At 35.5% G+C, this 23,442-nt stretch overlaps 1 protein-coding gene across 2 annotated transcripts in view; it reads left to right on the forward strand.

Annotated features, from left to right (window-relative positions):
• The window catches only part of POLQ (DNA polymerase theta), a 112,357-nt gene extending 89,573 nt beyond the window's left edge, over window positions 1–22,784 (forward strand). Inside the window, exons 25-30 of one of the 2 annotated variants that reach the window (XM_007106950.1) lie at window positions 3,982–4,166; window positions 7,186–7,297; window positions 12,197–12,321; window positions 18,191–18,344; window positions 20,694–20,809; window positions 21,266–22,784. In XM_007106950.1, the coding sequence (XP_007107012.1) occupies window positions 3,982–4,166; window positions 7,186–7,297; window positions 12,197–12,321; window positions 18,191–18,344; window positions 20,694–20,809; window positions 21,266–21,379 (806 nt within the window). In that variant the 3' untranslated portion in view covers window positions 21,380–22,784. Of the gene's footprint in view, window positions 1–3,981; window positions 4,167–6,649; window positions 6,746–7,185; window positions 7,298–12,196; window positions 12,322–18,190; window positions 18,345–20,693; window positions 20,810–21,265 lie in introns of those variants that run through there. The other variant, XM_024120216.1, reaches the window with a different exon arrangement.
• The last annotated feature ends 658 nt before the right edge of the window (window positions 22,785–23,442 follow it).

The raw sequence follows: 23,442 nt of genomic DNA on the forward strand, positions 1-23,442 counted from the left end.
GAGAAAAACAAATACCGTATGCTAACACATATATATGGAATCTAAAAAAAAAATGGTTCTAATGAACCTAGGGGCAGGACAGGAATAAAGACGCAGACATAGAGCATGGACTTGAGGACATGGGGAGGGGGAAGTGTAAGCTGGGATGAAGTGAGAGAGTGTCATGGACTTAAATATACTACTAAATGTAAAACAGATACTAGGGGGAAGCAGCTGCATAGCACAGGGAGATCAGCTCAGTGCTTTGTGACCACCTAGAGGGGTGGGATAGGGAGGGTGGGAGGGAGACGCAAGAGGGAGGAGATATGGGCCTATGTATATGTATAGCTGATTCACTCTGTTTTAAAGCAGAAATTAACACATCATTATAAAGCAATTATACTCCAATAAAGATGTTAAAAAAAATAATTCTTGGTATATGGTTGGATTTAAGTCTATTGTCTTGTCATTTGTATTTTGTTCTATCTGTTCTTTATTCTTTTTTAAAAACTGTACATGACTATTTTTGTTATTGTTTTATTTCCTCTATTATCTTTTTAACTCTATATCTTAGATACTTTAGAGTTTACAATATGCATCACATCACAGTCTAGCTTCAAATAATTTTATACCACTTCATCCATAATATAAGGAGTGTTTTTCCATTTCCCATTTTTTGTAATACATTTAACTTCTATGACTATTATAAACTTCGCTATGTAGTTTTTTTTTGCTGTAAACAGTTATGACCTTTCAAAGAAATTAAGAAACAAAAGTGTCTTTTCTATCTGTTCACTTTTTTACCCTTCCTGGCACTCTTTGTTCTTTGAAGTAGACTCAAGTTTCCATCTATTATCAATTTTCTTCACCCAGAGTACTTCTTTAAGGTTTTTTTTGTAGTGCAGTTCTACTGACAGTGATTTCTCTTAGCATTTCCATGTCTATATTTCTCTATTTTATCTTCACTTTTGTAAGATTTTTTATTTGACATAGATTTATGGGTTTATAGTCCTTCTCTTTTAGCACTTTAAATATATATTTCCATTAGCTTATGGTTTGCATTACTTCTGAGGAGAAGTACACCACTGTTTTTCTTGCTATTCCTCCAAGCATAATATATTTTTTCCCAGGATGCTTTTTTGATTTTTTAAATTCATTATTCAGTTTTAGCAATTTGATTTGGGTGTGAGTCTCTGGGTGGTTTTTTTATGCTTTACTATTTGGGCTTTTGAGTTTGCTGAATTTCCTGAGTTCACTTAGGTTTTTTTTTTTTTTTTCTTCTTCTTAATCTATGTACTTATATTTTTCATTAAATTTGGAACATTTTCAACCATTATTTCTTATAATATTTTTGTCCCTATTTTGCCCTTTTTTCCTATTACTCCAAATATACGTGTGTAGTACAACTTAGTATAGTCCCACAGATCACTGAACCTTTTTTTCTTTTCTTTATTCCCCTCTCTTCATTTTTTTCAACTCTGTACTGCAATGGATATTTTCTATTGACTGTTTTAATGTTCACTGATGGTTTTTCTACAGTGTCTAATTGCTGTCATATCCTATTAGTGAATTTTACATTTCAGATATTGTATTTTCAGTTTCAGAATTTTAATTTTTTGTATAGTTTTCATTACTTTATTGTAATTCACTGTTTTTTCCATCATCATTTTTATATTTCTTTAAATTCCTGAACATATTAAAATTCCATCATCTCTGTAATTTCTGAGTCATTTTTCTATTGACTGAATTTTCTCCTAGTCAGAGTTACATTTTCCTGGTTCTTCATATGTCTAGTATTTTTTTATTGTATGCTGAACATTATGGTTACTACATTGTTAACTTTTTGGATTTTGTAGTCCTCTTTTATAGCATTTTCTTCTGGCAGGCAGTTAATTTACTTTCACATCAGCTTGATCATTTTGAGACTTTTAAAGCTTTGTGAGCAGACGTTTAGAGTAGCCTTTACTCTAGGGCTAGATTAACCTTCATTGTAAGGTTTGGCCTTACTGCGGTCTCTACTTTGTGCTCAAGTTGTTCAGCAGGGTTTCTCCACTCCGTCTGGTCAGAGCTTGAACATTTCAACATTCAAGAGTATGTTGTTCAAGTCGTTCAGCTGATAGCTGAACTTTGATAATAGCTATTTCTTTAGTGTTTGTTCTTTGCCTGGTTCTCTGAACTTTCTCCCTGCACAGTTTAGTATTTGGTCAAAAATCCAAAGGGATTACTGTACATATTTCTGGTGATCCTTTTATGCACAGTTCCTTTCTCTCCAAATTTCACAAGTTCTAGCAGCCTCAGCAGGCCCAAATTACACTTTCTTCTTCCAGCTCAGAGACCACAGTGCTTTGTTTCATCTCTTTCCCTGCGCTGCCTCCATTCAGAAACTTGAGACAGTTGCATGGCTCCTCTTATCTCCCCTCTCCTTCCCCTTTCTCAGCAATTGTAGTCCTGCATTGCCTATTGTCCAACATCTGAAAACTGTTATTTCATATAGTTTGTCCAGTTTTATTTTGTTTAGGGCAGAAAGGCCATAAAAGTTGTGGTCATTTGTTTCAAATCAGTATTTATATATTTTTGAATTGGTTATTCGTTCACATAGTTCAGAAATCAAAATATATAAAATGTATATATTGAGAAACTTTGCTTCCTTCCCTGTCCTACCTACCCTGTTATGTACAAGTCTTATAGTTAATTACATATTTGAGTTTCTTATATATCCTTCCAGTATTTCTTTATGCAGATACAAGCAAATATGAATATGTACTATTTTCTTCCTCTGTTCTTACACAAGCATAAGCATTCCATATACACTGTTGTTTGCTTTGTTTTTTTGTTTAATATTTTTATGCTGAAGACTTGTGATTATCAGTAAAGAAGTTTGAACGTAAGCCAGTTTAATCTGTGTGCAGATAATCTTTGCAGCAGCCTGTGGGCTTGTTTACTGAGTCACAGAGTAAAAAACCTGTTTAATTTTGATAGATATTGTCAAATTGCCATCTAATGGGACACAGTTACCATTTACTTCCAAGTAACAATGTATGAGTGTTTCTTTCTCCATAGCCTTGCCACAGAATATGCCATCCAACCTCTGGATTTTTACAAGTAGAAAAGGATTGTTTCTTGTTATATAATTAATTTGCATATCTTTTATTGTGAATGAAGTTAAGCATTCTTTAATAGGTTTAAGGTTCTTTTGTTTTTATTAGTTCTGTGAATTGCTTGTTTATATTTTGTTCTTGATTTATAGCACCTCTTTTATACAATATAGCAATGAGTCCTTTGTGATATCAGTTGCAAATATTTTTCTTTTTCTTTAACCATGCTTTTGCTTGTTTTATTTTGTTTTTGCCATGCATATCCAGTCATTTCTAGTCCATAGATAAATTATGGATAAATAATAAATAAATAGATAAATAATTCTTAATTATTTGAATACTCTTTTTCACATACAGGCCACTTGACCTTTTTTTGTTGAACAAGTTTATTTTCAAAGCAGAGCACACATTTCTCTCCAGCCCCCTTAAAATGTCAGCACACATTAGAAACCAGTTTCTTTATTTACTCGTTCATTCATTCCTTCAACAACCATTTGTTAAGGACCTATTAGGTACCAGGAACTGTGCATTTCTGTAGAATGCAAAGGAAGATTGTCTCCCATCCCTAATGGCTCAGTGTTACGTGGGAGAGGCATGAAAGAACCATTTTAGATTATGTGTCAGTGCTATAGGAACACTGAGGAAAGCACTACCACAGAGGTTAACAGGCAGAGGTCAAGGGTGGCTTTACATATATTACATATCCTTGAAAGCTAAGCAAAAAATTTTTACGTGTTACAGAGCTGAATTGCATCATATTAAGAGCAAGCCTTTAGCTTTTTTTGATTTGAGCTTTTTTACATGATCTCATGGTTGTATGTTGGAACTAAATTTCTGTCATCCTGCTCAGTGTTATAAAACTTAGTTTTGTCTTTGTACCGACTTTTCTAAAATATTTCTCTTTCAGGTGGTTTAATATTAGCTGCTGATTACTCTCAACTTGAGCTGAGGATCTTGGCTCATTTATCCCACGATCATCGTCTCATTCAAGTACTAAACACTGGAGCTGATGTTTTCAGGAGTATTGCAGCTGAATGGAAGATGATTGAGCCAGAGTCTGTTGGGGATGATCTGAGGCAACAAGCAAAACAGGTGATCTTTACTGAACATGTTTAACATAAATGAGGAGAATTTTTACGATTCAAAAAACATTTTTTTAACTATCTCAATCATTTGTGGTTGAGGAGTGATTTCTCCCTCTTTGGATTTTTCACAACATTCATCTGAGCCTATCTCATGGTATTCATATTTTCCTTTATAGAGTCAATAGAAAGAATCAGGTAGACTTAGTCCGAGCCTACTTAGGTCTGGGAAATCTATATGCATTAGTGGTAGATATTGTGATGGTGGTGGTAGATAATTGTGTGTGTGTGTGTGTGTGTGTGTGTGTGTGTGTGTGTATTTTAAAAGTCTCTTTCTAGGCTGTAAGCACACATATATTTATCTTTTTATATTCACACGCATTGAGCCACGGTGCCTTTTATAGAAGGGTGCTCTCTGAATGTTGAAAAATAAATATTGCTGAGCTGCAGATTATAATCAATAACTATTAGCTTTTCAGTTATTTTAAGATTTATTTGTTATTATTTTTTAAAATAAATTTTATTTATTTATTTATTTATTTATTTATTTATTTATTTATTTATTTATTTATTTATTTATTTATTTATTTATTTATTTATTTATTTATTTATTTATTTATTTATTTATTTATTTATTTATTTATTTATTTATTTATTTATTTATTTATTTATTTATTTATTTATTTATTTATTTATTTATTTATTTATTTATTTATTTATTTATTTATTTATTTATTTATTTATTTATTTATTTATTTATTTATTTATTTATTTATTTATTTATTTATTTATTTATTTATTTATTTATTTATTTATTTATTTATTTATGGCTGTGTTGGGTCTTCGCTGCTGCTCACGGGCTTTCACTAGTTGCGGTGAGCGGGGGCTACTCTTCGTTGCGGTGCACAGGCTTCTCATTGCAGTGGCTTCTCTTGTTGCAGAGCACGGGCTCTAGGCACGTGGGCTTCAGTAGTTGTGGCACACGGGCTCTGTAGTTGTGGCTCATGGGCTCTAGAGCGCAGGCTCAATAGTTGTGGCACACGGGCTTAGTTGCTCCGCGGCATGTGGGATGTTCATGGACTGGTGATCGAACCTGTGTCCCCTGTATTGGCAGGCAGATTCTTAACCACTGCGCCACCAGGGAAACCCAGCCTTTTAGTTTTTTGAGGCCATTGGTTAGCTAATCTTCCTGTGAAACTTCATACTGCCCTTGGACTTTTCACATGGCCCCATATTAGTTCCTACTCCTGGATGACTGTTGGGCACAGGGAAAATCAAAGGCCACATTCACACCGTTCCCTGGCCTAAATTAACACTGATACTTGCTTATCACATGACCTGTGGGAAATCCGACGCCCTTTTCAAGAGAGCAGGATTGTTGGCTGAGGTAAAGGCACACCACCTCTAAGATCCTGCTTTACTAGTTTTACATTTACACTTCTTGTTACTCACAGCTGTGATTCTTGACTGGCTTATTAGGCATGAAACACTTCCTCTCATCACTGCCTGTTTAGCACCAACACTTGTTTCTTCCACTATTTAGAAAGCCAGCTTTGTCCTCTCTATTTAATCCTCTCAGATTAAATCCTGCATTTAGCAAGAATCAAACCCTAAGTTAAATAGGTAATATTCCAATATTTAATCCTCGTAGTAAATACACGAAATAGATTTTATTATTATTATTCCCATTTTACATAGGAGGAAATCAAGGCACAGAAAGTTAGTAGTTTGCTTAAGGTCATATAGCTATAAGTGGTGGAGCCAGGATAAGTTCAGAATGACAGAACTTACACATTCTGACTCCATAATCTAAACATTAATACACTGATGATAGCTGCCTCTATTTAATAAGTTCTTGCATGATTTAATAGTGTTTATGCTATACCAGTTTTTTTTCTTGAATCACCATGCACTGAACCATCTAATCTAGATCTCAGTCTTGCTGAGATATCAGCTAGCACTAAGTAATATCTGAATTAAGAAAAAAAACTGTAAAAAGACCAAAAAGGAAAAGAAAACAGGAGTGAAAAAAATCCCTCTCAATGTAATTTAAAAAAAAATTATTTTGGATTTTGATAATCATTTTTTGCAAGTTATCTTTTAAAATTTTATTTAACAATATTTATATAGATCTTGCTTTATGTCAGGTGGTATCCTACACACACACACACACACACACACACACACACACACCGATGCGTGCATGCTCGTGCGCACATACACACGTATATAAAATAACTCATCTAATCCTAACAAACTCATGATGTAGGTATTACTGTCCTCATTTTATAGTTGAAGAAACTGAGATACAAGGTAGATTGTGCAAGATAATACCTCTTGTAAATGGTGGAACTAGGATTTGAACCCAGGCAATACTTATTACTAAATCAGTTTCTTTATTGACCTATTTAGACCATTTTCCTCCACTACTCCCAAAATTTTCTCAAAAGTTTATGTTTAACCCAAATGAATTCTGCAATTGTGGGATTTCAGGTGGCTGTGAGATGAAGAGGATATTTATTTCCAATGACGTCCTCCCTATTATGAAGCCATGTAGTCTACTCTTCCTGCTTTTTTAGTGCTATTCGAAGGTGAGGAGAGGAATGTTTGTAATGCTTCTCTTTCCTGACTCCTAGGCACTTCTTTTTTTTTTTCCTAGGCACTTCTTTAAGCAGCAGTTAATGAAGTGTTATGAGGAGTAAAAAACTTCTCTGAAGACTTCTGGATAAATGACAGAAATATTTCCTTTTAAACCACTAGGGTTATTTTCTTAACACACACACATATTCATTCATATTCTGCCCCTTCTTCTCTTTCTCCCCGCACCTCAAAAAGTATTGCTAAAAGGCAGTAAAGACGCTCACTGGATATCAGCTTCTATGGATCTAACCTACCAAAGCAAATCTAATCATTTCTTTGACTCATTATGAAAAGTTTACCAAATCTCAATCCTAATGAACTTTTTATGTTTGCATTTTATGTAGTTATGACCTATAATTTACTTACTGAGTGTGATGAGTCCCTTTCAGATTTGCTATGGAATCATTTATGGAATGAGAGCTAAATCTTTGGGAGAGCAGATGGGTATTAAAGAAAATGATGCTGCTTTTTACATTGACTCCTTCAAATCCAGATATACTGGTAAGGAAGCACTGAATGTTAATTATCTTCTAGATACTATTCTTCTCAACTCTCTTTCCATATTATATTTTTAAAAATTTGTGTTACAGAATTTTCTATTAACAGAAGTTTTCATCAAGCATTGTTGATTAAATAACATCAACCTTACTTAGAAATGTGCTTTTTTCAGAAAAGTAGGGACAGAAATGGAATAGCAAAATGAAGTTGAGGTATATGCTACTGTGTCATTGTGAAAATCTTATAAAATCTAGGAATTGTCCTGTGCTTTAGGTTTACATAGGTTTATCTTGAAACAGTAAACCATTGAGTAAATGTTCTAGAAACTGTGAGAGAAAAATTGCTTTTATAGAGCAGTTTGAATATCACCATTTTAAATTCTCTCTTCTTTTGGCAGTTTATTGAGGTAATTTGCGCACAATAAAATTCACCTTTTTTAGTTGTATAGTTCTATGAATTTTGACAAATGCACGCAGTCATACTGTTTACATTACAGCTGAGGTATGGAACCATCACCTCATCATCTCAAAGAGTTCTTTTATGCCCCTTTGTAATCAACCCTGTCCCCGGTCCCCAAAAAGAAAAACTTTTATTCACACATGACATGATCTTGTACATAGAAAATCATGTGATTTCAACAAAAACAACTACTAGGACAAATAATTAAATTTGGCACAGGTTCCTGCCATACAAGGTCAGTTTGTAAAAATCAGTTGTTTTTTTTTTTGTTTGTTTGTTTTTTCCTGTTTTTGGCCATGCCAGCATGGCATGTGGGATCATAGTTCCCGACCAGGGATGAAACCCATGCCCCCTGCAATGGAAGTGCAGTGTCTTAACCACTGGACCACCAGGGAAGTCCCTGAATCAGTTGTATTTTTATATACTAGCAATAAAAAATTTGTGAATGAAGTAAAAATAAAACCATTTACAATAACATCAAAAAACATGAAATACTTGGGATAAATTTAAGAGTATGTGCAAGACTTTATTGAAAACTCCAAAGCAATCCTGAGAGAAATTGAAGAATACTTAAGTAAATGTGAGGTTTACCATGTTAATTTATTAGAAGGCATAATATTGTTATGATCACGGTTCTCTGTAAATTGTTCTATAGATTCAGTGCATTTCCAATCAAAATATCATTAGACTTTTGTGTCAAATTTGACAAGCTGATTCTAAATTTATATGGAAATTCAAAGGGCCTGGAATAACTAGAATAATTTTTTGGGAAAAGTACAATGTTGATTACTTATACTTCTTGGTTTCAAAATTTATTATAAAACTACAATAATCAAGATAGGTATAAGGGTAGACGCAGGGAACAGTGAAACACAATAGAGCATCAGGAAATAGACCTATACGTATATGGTGAATTGATTTTCAACAAAGTTGCTGTGGTAATTCAATGGAGGGAAGATGGTCATGTCAACAATTGGTGCTAGAACAACTGGATGCCAGTATGGAAAAAAAATGAACTTCTACTTTATCTCATACTATATTCAAAAATTAACTTGATGTGAAGCACAGACCTAAAAGTAAAAACTAGAACTGTCAATCTTGCAGAAGAAAAGGGAGAGGAGCTTTATGACATTGAGGCAGGCAACAATTTCTTAGGTGATAATAACACTGAATTAGTCATAAAAAATAAATATTGATAAAAGATATCATTAAGAAAATATAAAGTCAAGTCACAGACTGAGAGGAAATATTTATAATTCCTGTTATCTAACAAAGGACTTGCATCCAGAATATATAAAGAACTCTTACAACTCAATACTAAGAAAGTAAATCATGCAATAAAATAAAGTTCAAAAATTTGAACAGACACTTCACAAAAGAAAATATGTGAATAATTACATCAAGTGTTATCGTCATTTGTTCTCAGGGAAAAGCAAGTTAAAACCACAAAGAGATACCATTATAGAAACACTAGAATGCTAAAATTTAAAAACATTATGTCTCTTTTACATTGCTGATTGGTTGTAAAATGGTACAACCACTTTGGAAGACACTATGGCTCTTTCATATAAAGTAAAACATACACTTAACTGTATGATTCTGCAATTCTACTATTGGATGGTTGCCCAAGAAAAATGAAAACATATGTCCAAAGAAAGACTTGTATGTGAGTGTTATAGCAGTTTTATTCATAACAGCCAAAGACTGGAAATGTTAAACAACAAAAATCCTAGTGAGTAAATTAAAAAAATTTTTTCCCAGTTTTATTAAGTTATAATTGACACACAGCACTTTATAAGTTTAAGGTGTACAGCATAATCATTTGACTTACATACATCATGAAATGATTACCACATAGATTTAGTGAGCATCCATCATCTCATATTGATACAACATTAAAGAAATAGAAAAAAATAGATTTTTTCCTTGTGATGAGAACTCTTAGGATTTGCTCTCTTAACAGTTTTCATATATAACATTCAACAGCGTTAATTAGCTTTATCGTGTTGTACATTTCATTCCTAGTACTTATTTATCTTATAACTGGAAGTTTGTACCTTTTGACCACCATCACCCATTACCTCTCCTCCCACTCCCCACCTCTGGTAGCCACAAATCTAATTGCTTTTTCTATGAGTTTGTTTTTGAAGTATATTTGAACTACAAACTATGTTAATTCCTGGTATACAATACAGTGATTTGATATTTCTATACATTTCAAAATGGTCACCATGGTAAGTCTAGTTGTCATCTGTCACCATACAAAGATATTACATAGTTATTAACTATATTCCCCACACTGTACATTTCATACTTGTGACTCATGTGTTTTGTAACTGAAAGTTTGTGCCTCTTAGTCTCCCTCACCTATTTTTCTCCTCCCCCCAACTCCCTCCCCTCTGGCAACCATCTGTTTGTTCTCTGTATCTATTACTCCATTTCTTTATCAGCTGAGTAAATTTATTAAAGATCAAATTGGCTTTATTCAATGATTCATGAATCGGGCAACATCCCGTCTAGCACTAGAAAGGAGCTCCACCAAACTGTAGAACAGGAAAGTTTTTTAAAGGCAGAAAGGGGGTAGGTGGGTAAAGGAAATATTAGCAAAGAATGCATTGTTTCAGGCAAGGTCACTCTTCTAAGGGGAATGGAAGGGCCTATTGGGCAGATAACCTCACTAGTGCTGACCATGTAATACCAGGTTGGCTGGTTAAAGGTTACATTCCTGGGGGTGTTGAGGTTGCAATTTGGTTAGGTAGTAAGTCTTAGTTTGCTGACATAGGGTTTAGCACAAGTGACTCCATTTTGGCCCTGCTGTCTCCTTTTTAACAGGAACAAATATCTGTCAACAGGATTATGGATAAACAGATTTTGGTATATCTCTTCAATGGAATGCTACTTAGCAAGAGAAGGCAGACACAAGTGAGAACATACAGTGTAATTTATGAAATTCAAGAACATGAAAAAGATACAGTGAAATAAAGTAGATCCATTAGTGTTTGAGGCTGATAATGGGGAGCTGACTGTGAAGGTGATTAAAATGTTTTGTGTCTTGTAGTGGTTGTTAGAGGGGTGTATACATTTGTTAAAATGCATCAAACTGTTCACCGGAAGTGGGTGCCTTTTATTGTATTTAAATTATATCTCAGCATTGTTTATTGTATGTAAATTATACCTCAGCATTGATTGTTTTTTTAAAGTAGTTCTTGCAATCTGAATATTTGAAGGCTTCCTACAGGAGTCAGGTAGGAGAATTCATAGAGGTGTAGTCTCTTAAATCTCATCCTTTTCTTTGCTCTTTACTCAGCAGTATCACAGTAATTCTTGAAGAGAAGAAGATGAGAGCCTGATTGCTTTCTGAAATTCCTATGCTAGTAGTCAGATATCACCAACAGCTGCACTTGGCAGGGTTTCTCCCCTTCCTTTCACCCACAATCTGTGCCAGCCATACAATAGAAATCCTCAAATGAGGGGTTTTAATTGGGAGGCATTAGTGTTTATTACTTAGGATGAGCAGAGCTGTGAGAAAGCAGAAATTGTACAAAAGAATAAAGATAGGTTAGCAGTCTCTGTACTTGAATGAAGAGTATAGAAAAAGAATGTTCCAGGAGAGAAGAACCTCTCTAGCTCAGAGACAGGAGTGAGCAATGAAGAGACTGGTCCATCTGAAGCAAAGAGTTCATCCTGGAGAGTCATAAGACCTAATAACGGACCTATATAGCAAAGGATGAATGGTGGTATAGGGCATATGAATGTGTTTGAGTAATATACTATATGTAGTCTTTTTGAATTTTAAGAAGTGAGTTGTGTAAGTTTCTAATAAAATATTACAACTTCATGCATTAGTTAGGTCCTATTTGAATCATAGCATAGATGGTAACAAGGAGCTATTGGAATGTATTAAAGCCTGGAAAAGATAAGCTCAAAGAGTAAAAGAGGGTTAGTGTGATCAAAGAACAGAACCCTGTGAAAAGTAGCACGGAATAGTCTTAAGGTCCTGTAATAAAACCATCTAGGTTTTAGTACCTGCTCTGTTGTTCTGGAGTTTAGTTTTGTATTTTTTGTTGTTGGTGGTGGTGGTTGAAAAACAGAGATTATGTCATTTCTAAAGTCCCTTTTGTTTCTAACTTTCATGGCTATATGAGGTGATGAGTGTTAATTAAATCTATTGTGGTAATCATTTCACAATATATGTATATGTGCTGCCTAAGCAAGCACTGTTTCACAATATATGTAAAGCAAACTGTCATGCTGTACAGTGATGTGTGTCAGTTATTTCTCAAAACTGGAAGAAAAAGTGAATGAAAGTTTATATGCAAAATTTTGATGATGTGCTATTAATGTTAATCATGGTGAAGTTTTGGTATATTTCACTATCTTGAAACTAGTGAGTGAGATTAAGGATGGATATTGGTTGTAATTGTTTCTTCATTTTCTTTGTAGGGATTAATCATTTCATGAGAGAGACAGTGAAGAATTGTAAAAGAGATGGATTTGTTCAGACCATTTTGGGAAGGCATAGATATTTACCAGGAATCAAAGACAACAACCCTTATCACAAAGCTCACGTATGTTGAAATTTCTCTGGATTTTTAACTTAATATTTTAACTTAAATTTTTAACTTTAATGATATGTACTTTTTCAACAAAGACTGAACCCTGCTAATGTCCCTTTTAGAGATCACTAGCTTATTAATTGGATCTTCTGTTTTATTAAGGACTTCTGAAGTGATGGTACATGCCAGTATTTGCTGAACACAGTCTCTTTAGGAGACTAATGTAAATATGGGTTCACTTAATAATATTTCAATTAAAGATGTTCTGTTTTAGTAAGCCAATTACTTATTAGCTTTGGTAATAAGTTATATATAAACTTAATTCTTACATTTGCTAATTGTTCTTTGTTTCAGATATCATATACTAATTTGTCATATTACACCAGATTGCCAGTGTCTCCAGAGATTAGCCAGTCATTGAATGGTGGTATTTTTTGGTTCATTCCTTTTGTTTATTTATTTTAAAAGCACTGGCTCATCAGAGGTTATTAGGATACCCAAAATATTAAAGAAGGCTCTTTTTAATATCATTCAAAAGATGTATTGATGGTATTTACTCAAATTATGATTGAAATCTCTTTCTGAAATCATTGGGATCCATAAAAGCATTTTGTGTATCTGAGCATTTAAGTTCCTGTTATAGTCCAAACCTTCCTATTTTAACTGGTTGTATTTTGCCCTTACCCCATACTTTTGTGTGTCAGTGCCCAATACACATTGTATGTAATGAAAATATTCAGCCTCCAAATTGCTAAACTACTGTCTTGAGCTAGAATCTCTCAGAGCAATAGTGCTCCTAGGGACCATGGAGGAATAGTTAGGGTTTTGTTACTTCTTCACTCTCTTGCCTCCCATATATCCACATACAGACATCAGATATTTATCAGCCTTTTACCATATCTCCAAGTGAAGTAGGCACTGTAGTTGATGCACTAGGAAAAGTAAGTCTTAAAATGTATTGGAAGAGATAAAGCAAACTAAAAAACTATAAAAGTAGCATGTATACTCAGTTATTTAGGCTTCTAGAAGAGGTAGGACTTAAACAGATTCTTGAAGACTATTTAAAATTTAATTGATGGGCATGAGAAAAAGATAATCACAAGTGACTAAGAGTTTGAGTAAGGATTGGCTAGAAGCCAATCTGATAGGAGTGGAAAGTTTGAGTTGGCACTTAGGAATAGATAATTTTCTACTGGTCAGATGGAATCAGCTATTGGAAGGCTTTTAATGGCAGGCTGAGAAATTTGGGCTTGATCTAATAGGGATTGATTGTGTTTTTTGGTATTTACACAATGAAAAATGGAGGATAGAATGATTAATGTTAATGAACCATATACTTTTTTAAAAACTAATAATTTTGAAGTTAAAAATGTGAGAGTAAGACTTTTTATACCGAATCCTTAGGAGTAAGAGTTCTAACTGATTCATCATGTTGTTGCTGAGGAAAAAAAAAACTGCACCCCTCTGAATCAGAAATGGAGTAAATATAGCCAGATTTATTGTTTGGTTTTTGTTTAGTTTGGTTTTACATTTTATTTCAACTTTTACTGTACTGAAAAATATACATAGAGAAAGCACAAGAAACAAATGTAAATTTCAGTAAATTATCATAGAGCTATACCTATGTAACTACCATACAAACCAAAAAATAGAATATTGTCAGCACCCCAGAAGCTCCCCTCATGCCTTCCTAATCACCACACACTGCCTTCCCAGAAATAACCACTATAACCTCTAACCCTATGGTTTTGTTTTGACCTCTCTATATATCATATATATGTATTCTGTGTTTAGCTTCTGTCACTCAAAATTACATTAGGCAAGTCATTTATGTTGTTTCATGTTGGGGTAGGTATATAACTCTGTTATATGAATATACCACAATTTATCCATTTTTCTGTTGATGGGTTTCTAGTTTGGAGAACTTTCTATTTGGATGGGTTTCTATTATGGATCTTGATGATTTGATTATTCTTGTTCAAGGTTTCTGGTGCACATATGTTTCCGTTTATGTTTGGTAAAGCGGTAGACATAGAATTGCTCTCATCTTCAAATTCAGGAGATAAAGCCATGTTGTGTTTTATGGTGGTTGTAGCAATTTGTCCTCCCATATAAGTTTGAGTTCTCATTGCTCTGCATCCTTGCCAACATTTGCTATTAAGTTAACATAATTTTAGCTTTTCTGGTGGGTGTAAAGTAGTATCTTGTACTTTTAATTTGCTTTTTCTTGAATACTATGTTTTGATATATGGTAAAGTAAGTTTTCCCAACTTGCTTTTTTTCTCTCCCCCAAGAATATTTGCCTATTCTTGGTTCTCTGCATTTCCATATAAATTGTAGAAGCAGCTTGTGAATTTCCATACAAACACAAAATCCTGTTGGGATTTTTTAATTGCAGTTGCCTTGAGTTCATAGATCAAGATGGGATTAATGACGTATTTATAAATTTGAGTTTTCCAGTCGATAAACATGTTATATGTGTCCATTTATTTAGGTCTTTAGGTCTTTTAAAATTCTCTCACTAACGATGTATAGTTTTGGGGAAGAGATCTTACAAGGTTTTTATTAAATTTATAGCTAGATATTGGAAAAGTTTCATGCTGTTGTGAATGACATCTTTTTAAATTTTTAATTCTTTTCCTTCCCTTTTTACGTTTTCTAACCCTTTACTGCTGGTATAGAAAGATAATTGCCTTTATTGTTGTTCTTTTGTCTAGAAACCTTGCAAATATTACTTACTAATTCCAAAATTTTATCTGTAGATACTTTTAGGTATTCTATCTACACAGTTATTATCTGGAAAAAAAAGTAGTTTTATAACTGTCTTTCCAAGTCTTACTCTCTTTTTTTTTTTTTTTTTTTTTTAAATTTTACTTGACGTACTAGCTAGGACAGTGTTGAATAGAGTTAGTGATAGTGAGTATCTTTGCCACTTTTCAGGTCTCAGAGGGAAATTTAAAACATTTTACCAATAAGTAGAACTTTCCTTTAGGTTTTTAATAGTGTCTGTGTCAGAAAAAGTAAGCTCCCTTAAATATGTGCTACTTGTAGGCCACAGAGTCTCCATCACAACTACTCAGTCCTGCTGTTCTAGTGCAGATGCAGCCATAGACCCTACATAAATGAGTGAGTGTGGCTGTGTTCCAGTAGAGCTGTATTTACAGAAACAAGAGATGGGCCAGACTTGGCCTGTAGACTGTAGTTTGCCCATCCCTGGTCTGTTTCTTCTTTAAATGCAATCTGCCTTTTTTCTCTAGGTTGCTTTTAATACAGTATTTTTCTTTCCTTGTGGTTTCCAGCAGATATTCTGTGATGTGCTTAAGTTTGTGGGTTTTTTTTTTAAACTTCATGTGCCTGTGTGTGTGTGTGTGTGTGTGTGTGTGTGTGTGTGTGTGTGTTTAACTGATCTGTTTTTGAGGGTGTTAGGACTTCTTGAATCTGCACCTTGAGATCTTTTGTTGATTTTGGAAAATTCTTAGTCATTTCTTCTTCAGTCACTGCTTCATCGAAATCTCTCCTCTCTTTCTGGAACTTCTATTATAAATTTTAAAAACTTTTCTCTTTAATTCCTCATTTTTCCTATCCTCTGTTCCATGTTTATATTTCATCATGCTTAATTCTGGATATTTTCTTCTAACTTATCTTTCAGTTGGCTGATTTGCTCTTCAATTTGCTGTTGAGCAACTATTGAGCTTTTAGGTTCTAAATGATATAGAACTTTTCCAGCACCCCAGAAGGCCTTTTTATCTTCTCTCCAAGTCAATACTATCTCCCCACTGCACACATACACCAAACTATAGGGAAAGCACTGTTTAAATGCTTTAAGTTCTGTTGTTTTAATTTTTTTAATTACAGTTTCTATTTTGTTCTTATATTATGGTATTTTGTTCTCTGCCAAAATATTCAATTTTGTCTTTTATTTTCTTGATCACATGATCATTTTATAGTCTAATAGGTTTGATAATAGTCTGTAGTCAAATATGGCTCTGTTCCTATTGCCTTTTGTTTTTCTTAGTTTTCTATAAAAACAGTTGTATTATCTCACCTCCTTACCAGGCCTCCTACTTGTTGGGCTGTGAACCCAAATATTTTAAGACCATCAAGTTCTGCTCAGCTTCTTAGCCTCTCAGCTGCCTCTTCTGGAATCTGTTGATTTCCCTGGGAGAAAGGATGGCCTCCAATGCCAGGATCACCTCCTTGGTTTCCTTTCTCTCCCAGTTCTCTAGGTTCTATAATTCTTCACTTCCCTTTTCCTGTCTGATTCGTTCAAAGAGGCATTTTCTGACCACCTTTTCTGGTTATCAGTGGAAGGGTAAGTCCTAATGGCATAATCTCCTATTATCAGAAACCTGTATGTTTTTATGTATATGAAAACACTCTAGTGATGAGAAGGGACTGAGATTGTGGGACACAGAGCTGAGACTGCCAAGTTTTCTTATTTTGGAATAGAATCAGGGAAGTATAGTATCATGAGAATGAACTATATATTTTAGTTATATTTGTTTGTGTCACAGTAAAAACAACTCCCATATTTCAGTGACTTATAATAAGAATATTTATTTTAAATTCATGTTATAGTTTGGCTCTGGGTTGACTCTGCCTCTACTCTGTGTATTTTCTTCATTCTAAAATTCAGAATAAAGAAAAGTACTTACCTGGGATAAGCCCTTTTTTGTGACAGTGTTAGATAGCTTTTAAAACTCCTTGCATGTGCTGTATGTCAGCTTTACTCACATTTTACTGGCCAAAACAAGTCAAGGCCATTCTTTTAGAATGAAAAACACTTTGAATCACATGGCAATGGGTGGGGGCCATGGGACTTCACAGAGAAAGGCAGCAAGTAATAGCAACAATAACATAATCCACTGCACAGAGGCATATAGTTTCAAGAAGGGGAGCAGTCAGAACTTTGAAATTCAGTCACTCTTTAAACAGGGGCAACTGAGTGAGTTTAGAATGGATTCATCAGCATTTGACAAAACAATAGTTAAGAAGTCTATCTCTTTAACCAGTACGTAATATACTAGGAGTTGGATGTAGCCCAGGTGACAGGGAACTAGAGAACACCTCTCGGGTTACATAGATCCCTCCAGTGAGTAGACCCTTCCCATTTTCTGAGCCCTTTTGGAACCACAGGAGTGATATTCATGGATAGATTACATCTTGGATAATTACCTAGACCCCTATTCCTACTGCCCCAGGATGTTCACTTTTAGCAGCTGTGGTTGCCTGCCAAGAAGCTCATGGCAGCAATAGTTTCAGGGAAGTTCTAATTTAATACCTGGGGATCTAGGATCTGCATTTTTACCAGCAGCTAACGATTAGGCCCAATAGCCCATAAAAAGCTCTGATTCATACCAGAGGGCTGCAGACTTGCTGTGGCCAAACTCTACATAGGACTGAGAGGCCACTGATATGGGGGATGTGCTTGAAACATTCCAACGCACATCACAAAGAATGGTATTCTCTTTATATCTATTTAGGATTAAGAGGAATTGTATTTTGAGGTATAGATCCTTTAAAGTGAAGTTTAGAACACTGATAATATAATTTAAAAAATAATTTTGAGCTTCTAGATAACATTTTAAGTGTAATGTAGTTTTTGGTTCCTAACTAACTGTCGAAGATTTCTAAACTGAAGCAATCTGACCTTCTTCTGTTTAGTCTATCCTCATGTGAATGATAGCCCAGAATCTAGAGCCCTGGATCATTCTGGTTATTATTCTTAAGATACAGCTTATAGTGGATGCCCTGGGTCACATCTCAGTTCCAGATTTCCAGTCTGGTTGCACATATGAGCACTAATCTGTGGACGCTAAAGGCAGGTATGAAAACATGCTGGCGTGTCTGATTGAGCATCTGTTATTGTTGTTTTTCATAGGCTGAGCGTCAGGCTATCAACACAAGAGTCCAAGGTTCAGCGGCTGATATTGTCAAAATAGCCACAGTTAATATTCAGAAGCAATTAGAAACCTTCCACTCAACCTTCAAATCCCATGGTCATCGGGAGAGTATGCTCCAAAATGAGAGAACAGGTTTGTTCATAAATGAGGCCCTTGCTATAACATGGTGAGATTAATTACATCAGAAAATAAAGGGAAATGATTTATATTTATTTCTCAGCAGTTCGCAAACGTTTTGGTCTCATGATGTCTTTACACTCTTAGAAAGGATCCCAAAGAGCTTTTGTTTATGTGTGTTATATCTATTAATATTTACCATATTAGAAATTAAAACTGGGAATTTAAAAACATTTATTAACATTTACAGATAACAATAATAAACCCACCATGTGTTAACATAAGTAACATTTTTATGAAAATAACTACATTTTTTTCAGAACAAAAATATTCGTGATGAGTGGTTTTATTTTTTCTGAAAATCTCTTTAATGTCTGGCTTAAGAGATGACAGTTGGAGTCTCTTATATTTTTCTGTGTTCAGTTTGTTGCAATATTACCTGTTCTGTAGGGCTTCCCTGGTGGCGCAGTGATTGAGAGTCCGCCTGCCAATGCAGGGGACACGGGTTCGTGCCCCGGTCCGGGAGGATCCCACATGCCGCGGAGCGGCTGGGCCCGTGAGCCATGGCCGCTGAGCCTGCACGTCCGGAGCCTGTGCTCCGCAACGGGAGAGGCCAAAACAGTGAGCGGCCCGCCTACCGCAAAAAAAAAAAAAAAAAAAAAAAAAAAAAAAAAAAAAAAAAAAAAAAATATTACCTGTTCTGTAATCTCTGGAAAATCCTCTGTAGAGGATGATGAATGTCCCAGTTTGTGGGAGACTGATGGTTTCCCAAGATGTGGGACTTTCATTGCTAAAACCAAGATAATTGGTCACCTTACTGTACGCTTATGAAAGAAGGAGACTGAAAAAGGAAAATAACCTTTGGGTGTTATTGGGAAAATAATTTGACTTTGCAGATGCTTTGAAAGAATCTCTGGGATCCTCTTCGGTCCTCATACCACACCTTAAGAAGATGTTGATTTTCCTGTTCATGACTTTCCATGAACGCATGCACACATTCACACTCTTATATTTGTAGAAAGAGGATGTATGGTCAAACTTATTTGGGGAATAACGTTGTACTGTGTGCTTTGGAGGATTTAGAAGTAAAAGTTGTCAACCTATGTTTGAATTTTAAATCTGCTAAGGAAAGGAAGATATGATACCTGACTGTGAAATATTTACCTGACTCTTCACAGCAGAATGATGCAGTGTCAAAATGAAGTTATAGGTGGTATCACTCTTTATAGTGAGTGGAAGACAATGTGGGTATGTCACTGAGGATGACTTGATTGTGTCATGTTGAGTTAAAGGCAGTAGTAGGTCAGTGGGATCAAAGGGACCTCAGCCTGAGGAAGCAGACCACACAGGGAACAGGAGGATAATGGCATTCTGGGTCAGAAGCCAAGTAACCAAGGGAAATCAAGAGGACAAAGGTATAATGATCAGAAAGCAGAAAAACTAGAGCATCCAGACAGCCAATGATGCAAGATAAGTGGGGCCCAATGGGTCAGATCAGATTTTAGCCAAACTGGCAAACAGATGCACAGCCTTTGCAGCCCTGGTATGGAAGCAGCTTGCCATGCCTCATCTGCCTTTGTTCTCTTACCCTGTGAGAGCCACCTGAGAAAACTTGGACTGCAGGTAGTGACAGCTAAAGAACTCTCTCTGAGGGAAGCACCAGATATTGAGGGGGACGGTATTTGTGCTGTCCTGAAGAATAAGTATAGGAAATTTGAATGGCAAAAAGGAAGGACTGCTCTGAGAAACGGGCAAACAATGGAAGGCAGTTACTCTAAAAGTATTAATGTTGAACCTTATTTTAGTGATCAGAGGGGCATAATCTGTACCACTAGGCCCACTAGTTAGGAAATAGTGACTAAGTATAATACAGTGATTTTTTTAGCCATTTTTGGATTCATGAGTTCTTTTGAGAATCTTCTGAAAAGGTATACATCATCTCCACAGAAAAATGTACAGACATAGACCCTTACATGTATCTTCAAGGAATCTGTATATTCTCTGAAGTCCACATTTGGACCCTAGGTTTAGAATTGCTTGTCTAGAGTGTGTGGTCCAACTGGGGAATCACCAATTCTACCATGGTGACACTTCTGGCCAGAAAAAGACATCAAGGAGTGTCAGTCAACTCCATTTACTGATGTCTTTGTTAGACTCCTCATTTCTGGGAGGAGGTAGGTGGAGAATTGAGTTTACCTGATAGGTGGGCTAGGTGGCAACCAGCAATTAGTTATTTTCTTGATAGCTCCAAATTTTATGTGTTTTAATCTCTTAATTATAATTTCCCAAAACCTCTCTTAAAAAAAAATACTCCCATAGTACAGTGACATGCTGATCAGTTTTGCTACTTTTCTCATGGGGTAGGATTGTTACCAAAGAGAAAACTGCAAGGGATGTTCTGTCCCATCAGAGGAGGCTTCTTCATCCTTCAACTCCATGATGAACTCTTATATGAAGTGGCAGAAGAGGATGTTGTTCAGGTATTTTTGCACTGTTCATGTCCATTCTACAGAAAGCTAAGACACTGTAGGTCAGGCTAAGATGCATGAGATTTCTGGAACCCTTCCCTAGCCCCAGGATGGCTATGGAAAAGTAGAATCCTTAAGGGTAGAGAAAGAGCTAAGAGTGCTCAGCTTTAAACTCATTTTAAAAGAAATTCCTGATGCAGGGATATTTTTGTCTGCGAGAAGTTAGATGAGAATTTGGAGTCTTGCCCTGAGGATTTCAAAGCTCTGAGCATTCTAGTGAACCTGGCAGAGCTTCTGCTTGTCAGTGCAGACTAGTGTGGGATGCCTGGCTCTTTTCCAGTTTAGAGTTTTAAGCACCATGAGGTAAAGAGCTCCAGTCTGGTTTATCACCTCAGTGGGTGGGCTGGCAGACGTTCTTCGATTGGGCAGAGTTTGTTAACCTCTTTTTTTTTTTTTTTTTTTTGGTAGGTAGCTCAGATTGTCAAGAATGAAATGGAAAGTGCCGTAAAACTCTCTGTGAAACTGAAAGTGAAAGTGAAAATAGGTGCCAGCTGGGGAGAGCTGAAGGACTTTGATGTGTGATTGTAGGGAAGCCTGGTGTAGGTACACTCACATGGAAAGAATAGAGATTACCCTTTCACCTACTTCATGAAAACAGAAACCCTCAAGTTTTGATGAACTTATGATAGTAATTTTATAGTGAGAGTTTCAAAAAATATATGTTTATTTTCTGTAGTATGAAAAAACTTTTTGAGGCAAAATATCAAGTTTAATGATTATATTCGCTCTCAAAGAGTATCTATGAAATTGCCTTTTATAGTTTACTGTGGCTCTAAACAGTTTCAGAACACATGCTTGAAATATGTACTTAGCACTTTGGATCTTCATCTGTCTGGTTGAGCATGAAGAAAATGAAACTGCTGTCTCAGGGTCATTTTCATCCCAACCAGGATTCAGACACTGGTGATACAGACCCCTGAAGGAGCCAGAGGCAGATAAGGATTTGGTTTCACATAAACCACCAGGGTTAGGTGTTGTGTGTGATTTTCATCCAGTGTCGGTGTAAGACTTCTGAAGTGGTATTTTTAAATAGCACTGGCTAGTAAATTAAGAATTCTATAAAGTGGTAAGACTTGGTATGGATGTAGTCTAGGAATGGATTTTCATGAATTGCCATTTCTTCTTCCTTTCCCTCTCCCAATTCATGCAATTAATATATTTCCAATACTTAGGTATTATAAAACAAGCTACACCTCTTCAAGAGGTATTCTGATCTTAAGATCAGATGTTTATACTGCAGTTTAATATTACACTGCCAGAGAAGGAAAACACCCCCTCATCAGTCCCTCAGTGCCTCTTTCTCTGTGGCATGGTGAGAACACTCATGCTGAAAGATTGTACTTTATAATCCCAGTCAGAGGTGAATAACTGACCTTTTTTTTGCTGTTTTAATAAAATTAATTTATGAGAAACTTTATACCAGCAGTTCAGTTTTTAAAATTGTGTTTGGTCTAAGTATCAGAAGCCTGTGTATCCATTTACTTATTCTATAGTTTGCTCAACAATGTACACATAGGAAGTGTTTATTCTTAATCAGTTGTCAAAGAGCTCTTTTATGTTTATTCATCAGAATTTTAAAAGACAGTTGCTTTATAAACAAAGTGTAATACACTATTAGTAGTTGGATATTAGTGCCCAAGATCCTCAGGTATTTTGGTGCTGGGCGGAAGTGGCAGAAGACGACAGAGGTAAGAGGGAAGTTATATCATTATTTCTCGAGTTTTTTCCATATTCACCTGTACCACGTTTCTCAGAAAAGTTGCAGTGCTGTTAGTATTCTGGTGGCCTTAATCCAGCACAAGAGAAACCTCAACCTATTTACATGAGTGTTCTCCAAATATGAGTGCAGACATACAGATCCCTTCCACCTCATCTTCTGCAGCCATGGCCCTGCATGTGTGGTTACATGCATTTTCTCATCCTTTTTGACCTATCAGCTGGGCTTAAAACAGGCACTCCTTGCTTTGCATGATTCAGTTATGAAAAAATTCCAGTTACCATGGTTAACTTAAATAACACTAGTGTCCATACAACACAATTCAAATTTCAGTCGGCATGGTATATTAACTTAATAATCGCATAAAGTTCAAACTTCAATGGTAGCTCTTCAGTCTACAAATCACTATGTTAGTAACAGATGCCCTTTGTTGTAGGCAGAATAATGCACCTCCCCTCCCCAATTGTTCACATCCTAATCCCCAAAAGCTGTGAACATTTTCGTCACATGGTAAAAGGAACATTGCTGATGTGATTAAGTTAGAGATCATGAAATGGGGAGATTATCTGGGTGGTTCCAATATGAACACAAGCGTCCTTTTGAGAGGCAGGCAGATGGTCAGAGTCGGAGGAGGAAATGTGACGATGGAAAGAGTGAGATTCAGGTTTGAAGATGCTGCACTGCTGACTTTAAAGATGGAAGAAGGAGCCATGAGCCAAGGAATGCAGACAGCCTCTAAAAACTGGAAAAGGCAATGGAATGTACAGCCTCCAGAAGGGACACAGCCCTGGCAGCACCTTGATTTTAGCCCAATAAGATCATATTGGACTTCTGACCTTCAGAACTGTAAGATAATAATTTGTGTTTT

This window comes from Physeter macrocephalus, chromosome 1, assembly GCF_002837175.3.
Source record: "Physeter macrocephalus isolate SW-GA chromosome 1, ASM283717v5, whole genome shotgun sequence".
NCBI classification, from domain to species: domain Eukaryota; kingdom Metazoa; phylum Chordata; class Mammalia; order Artiodactyla; family Physeteridae; genus Physeter; species Physeter macrocephalus.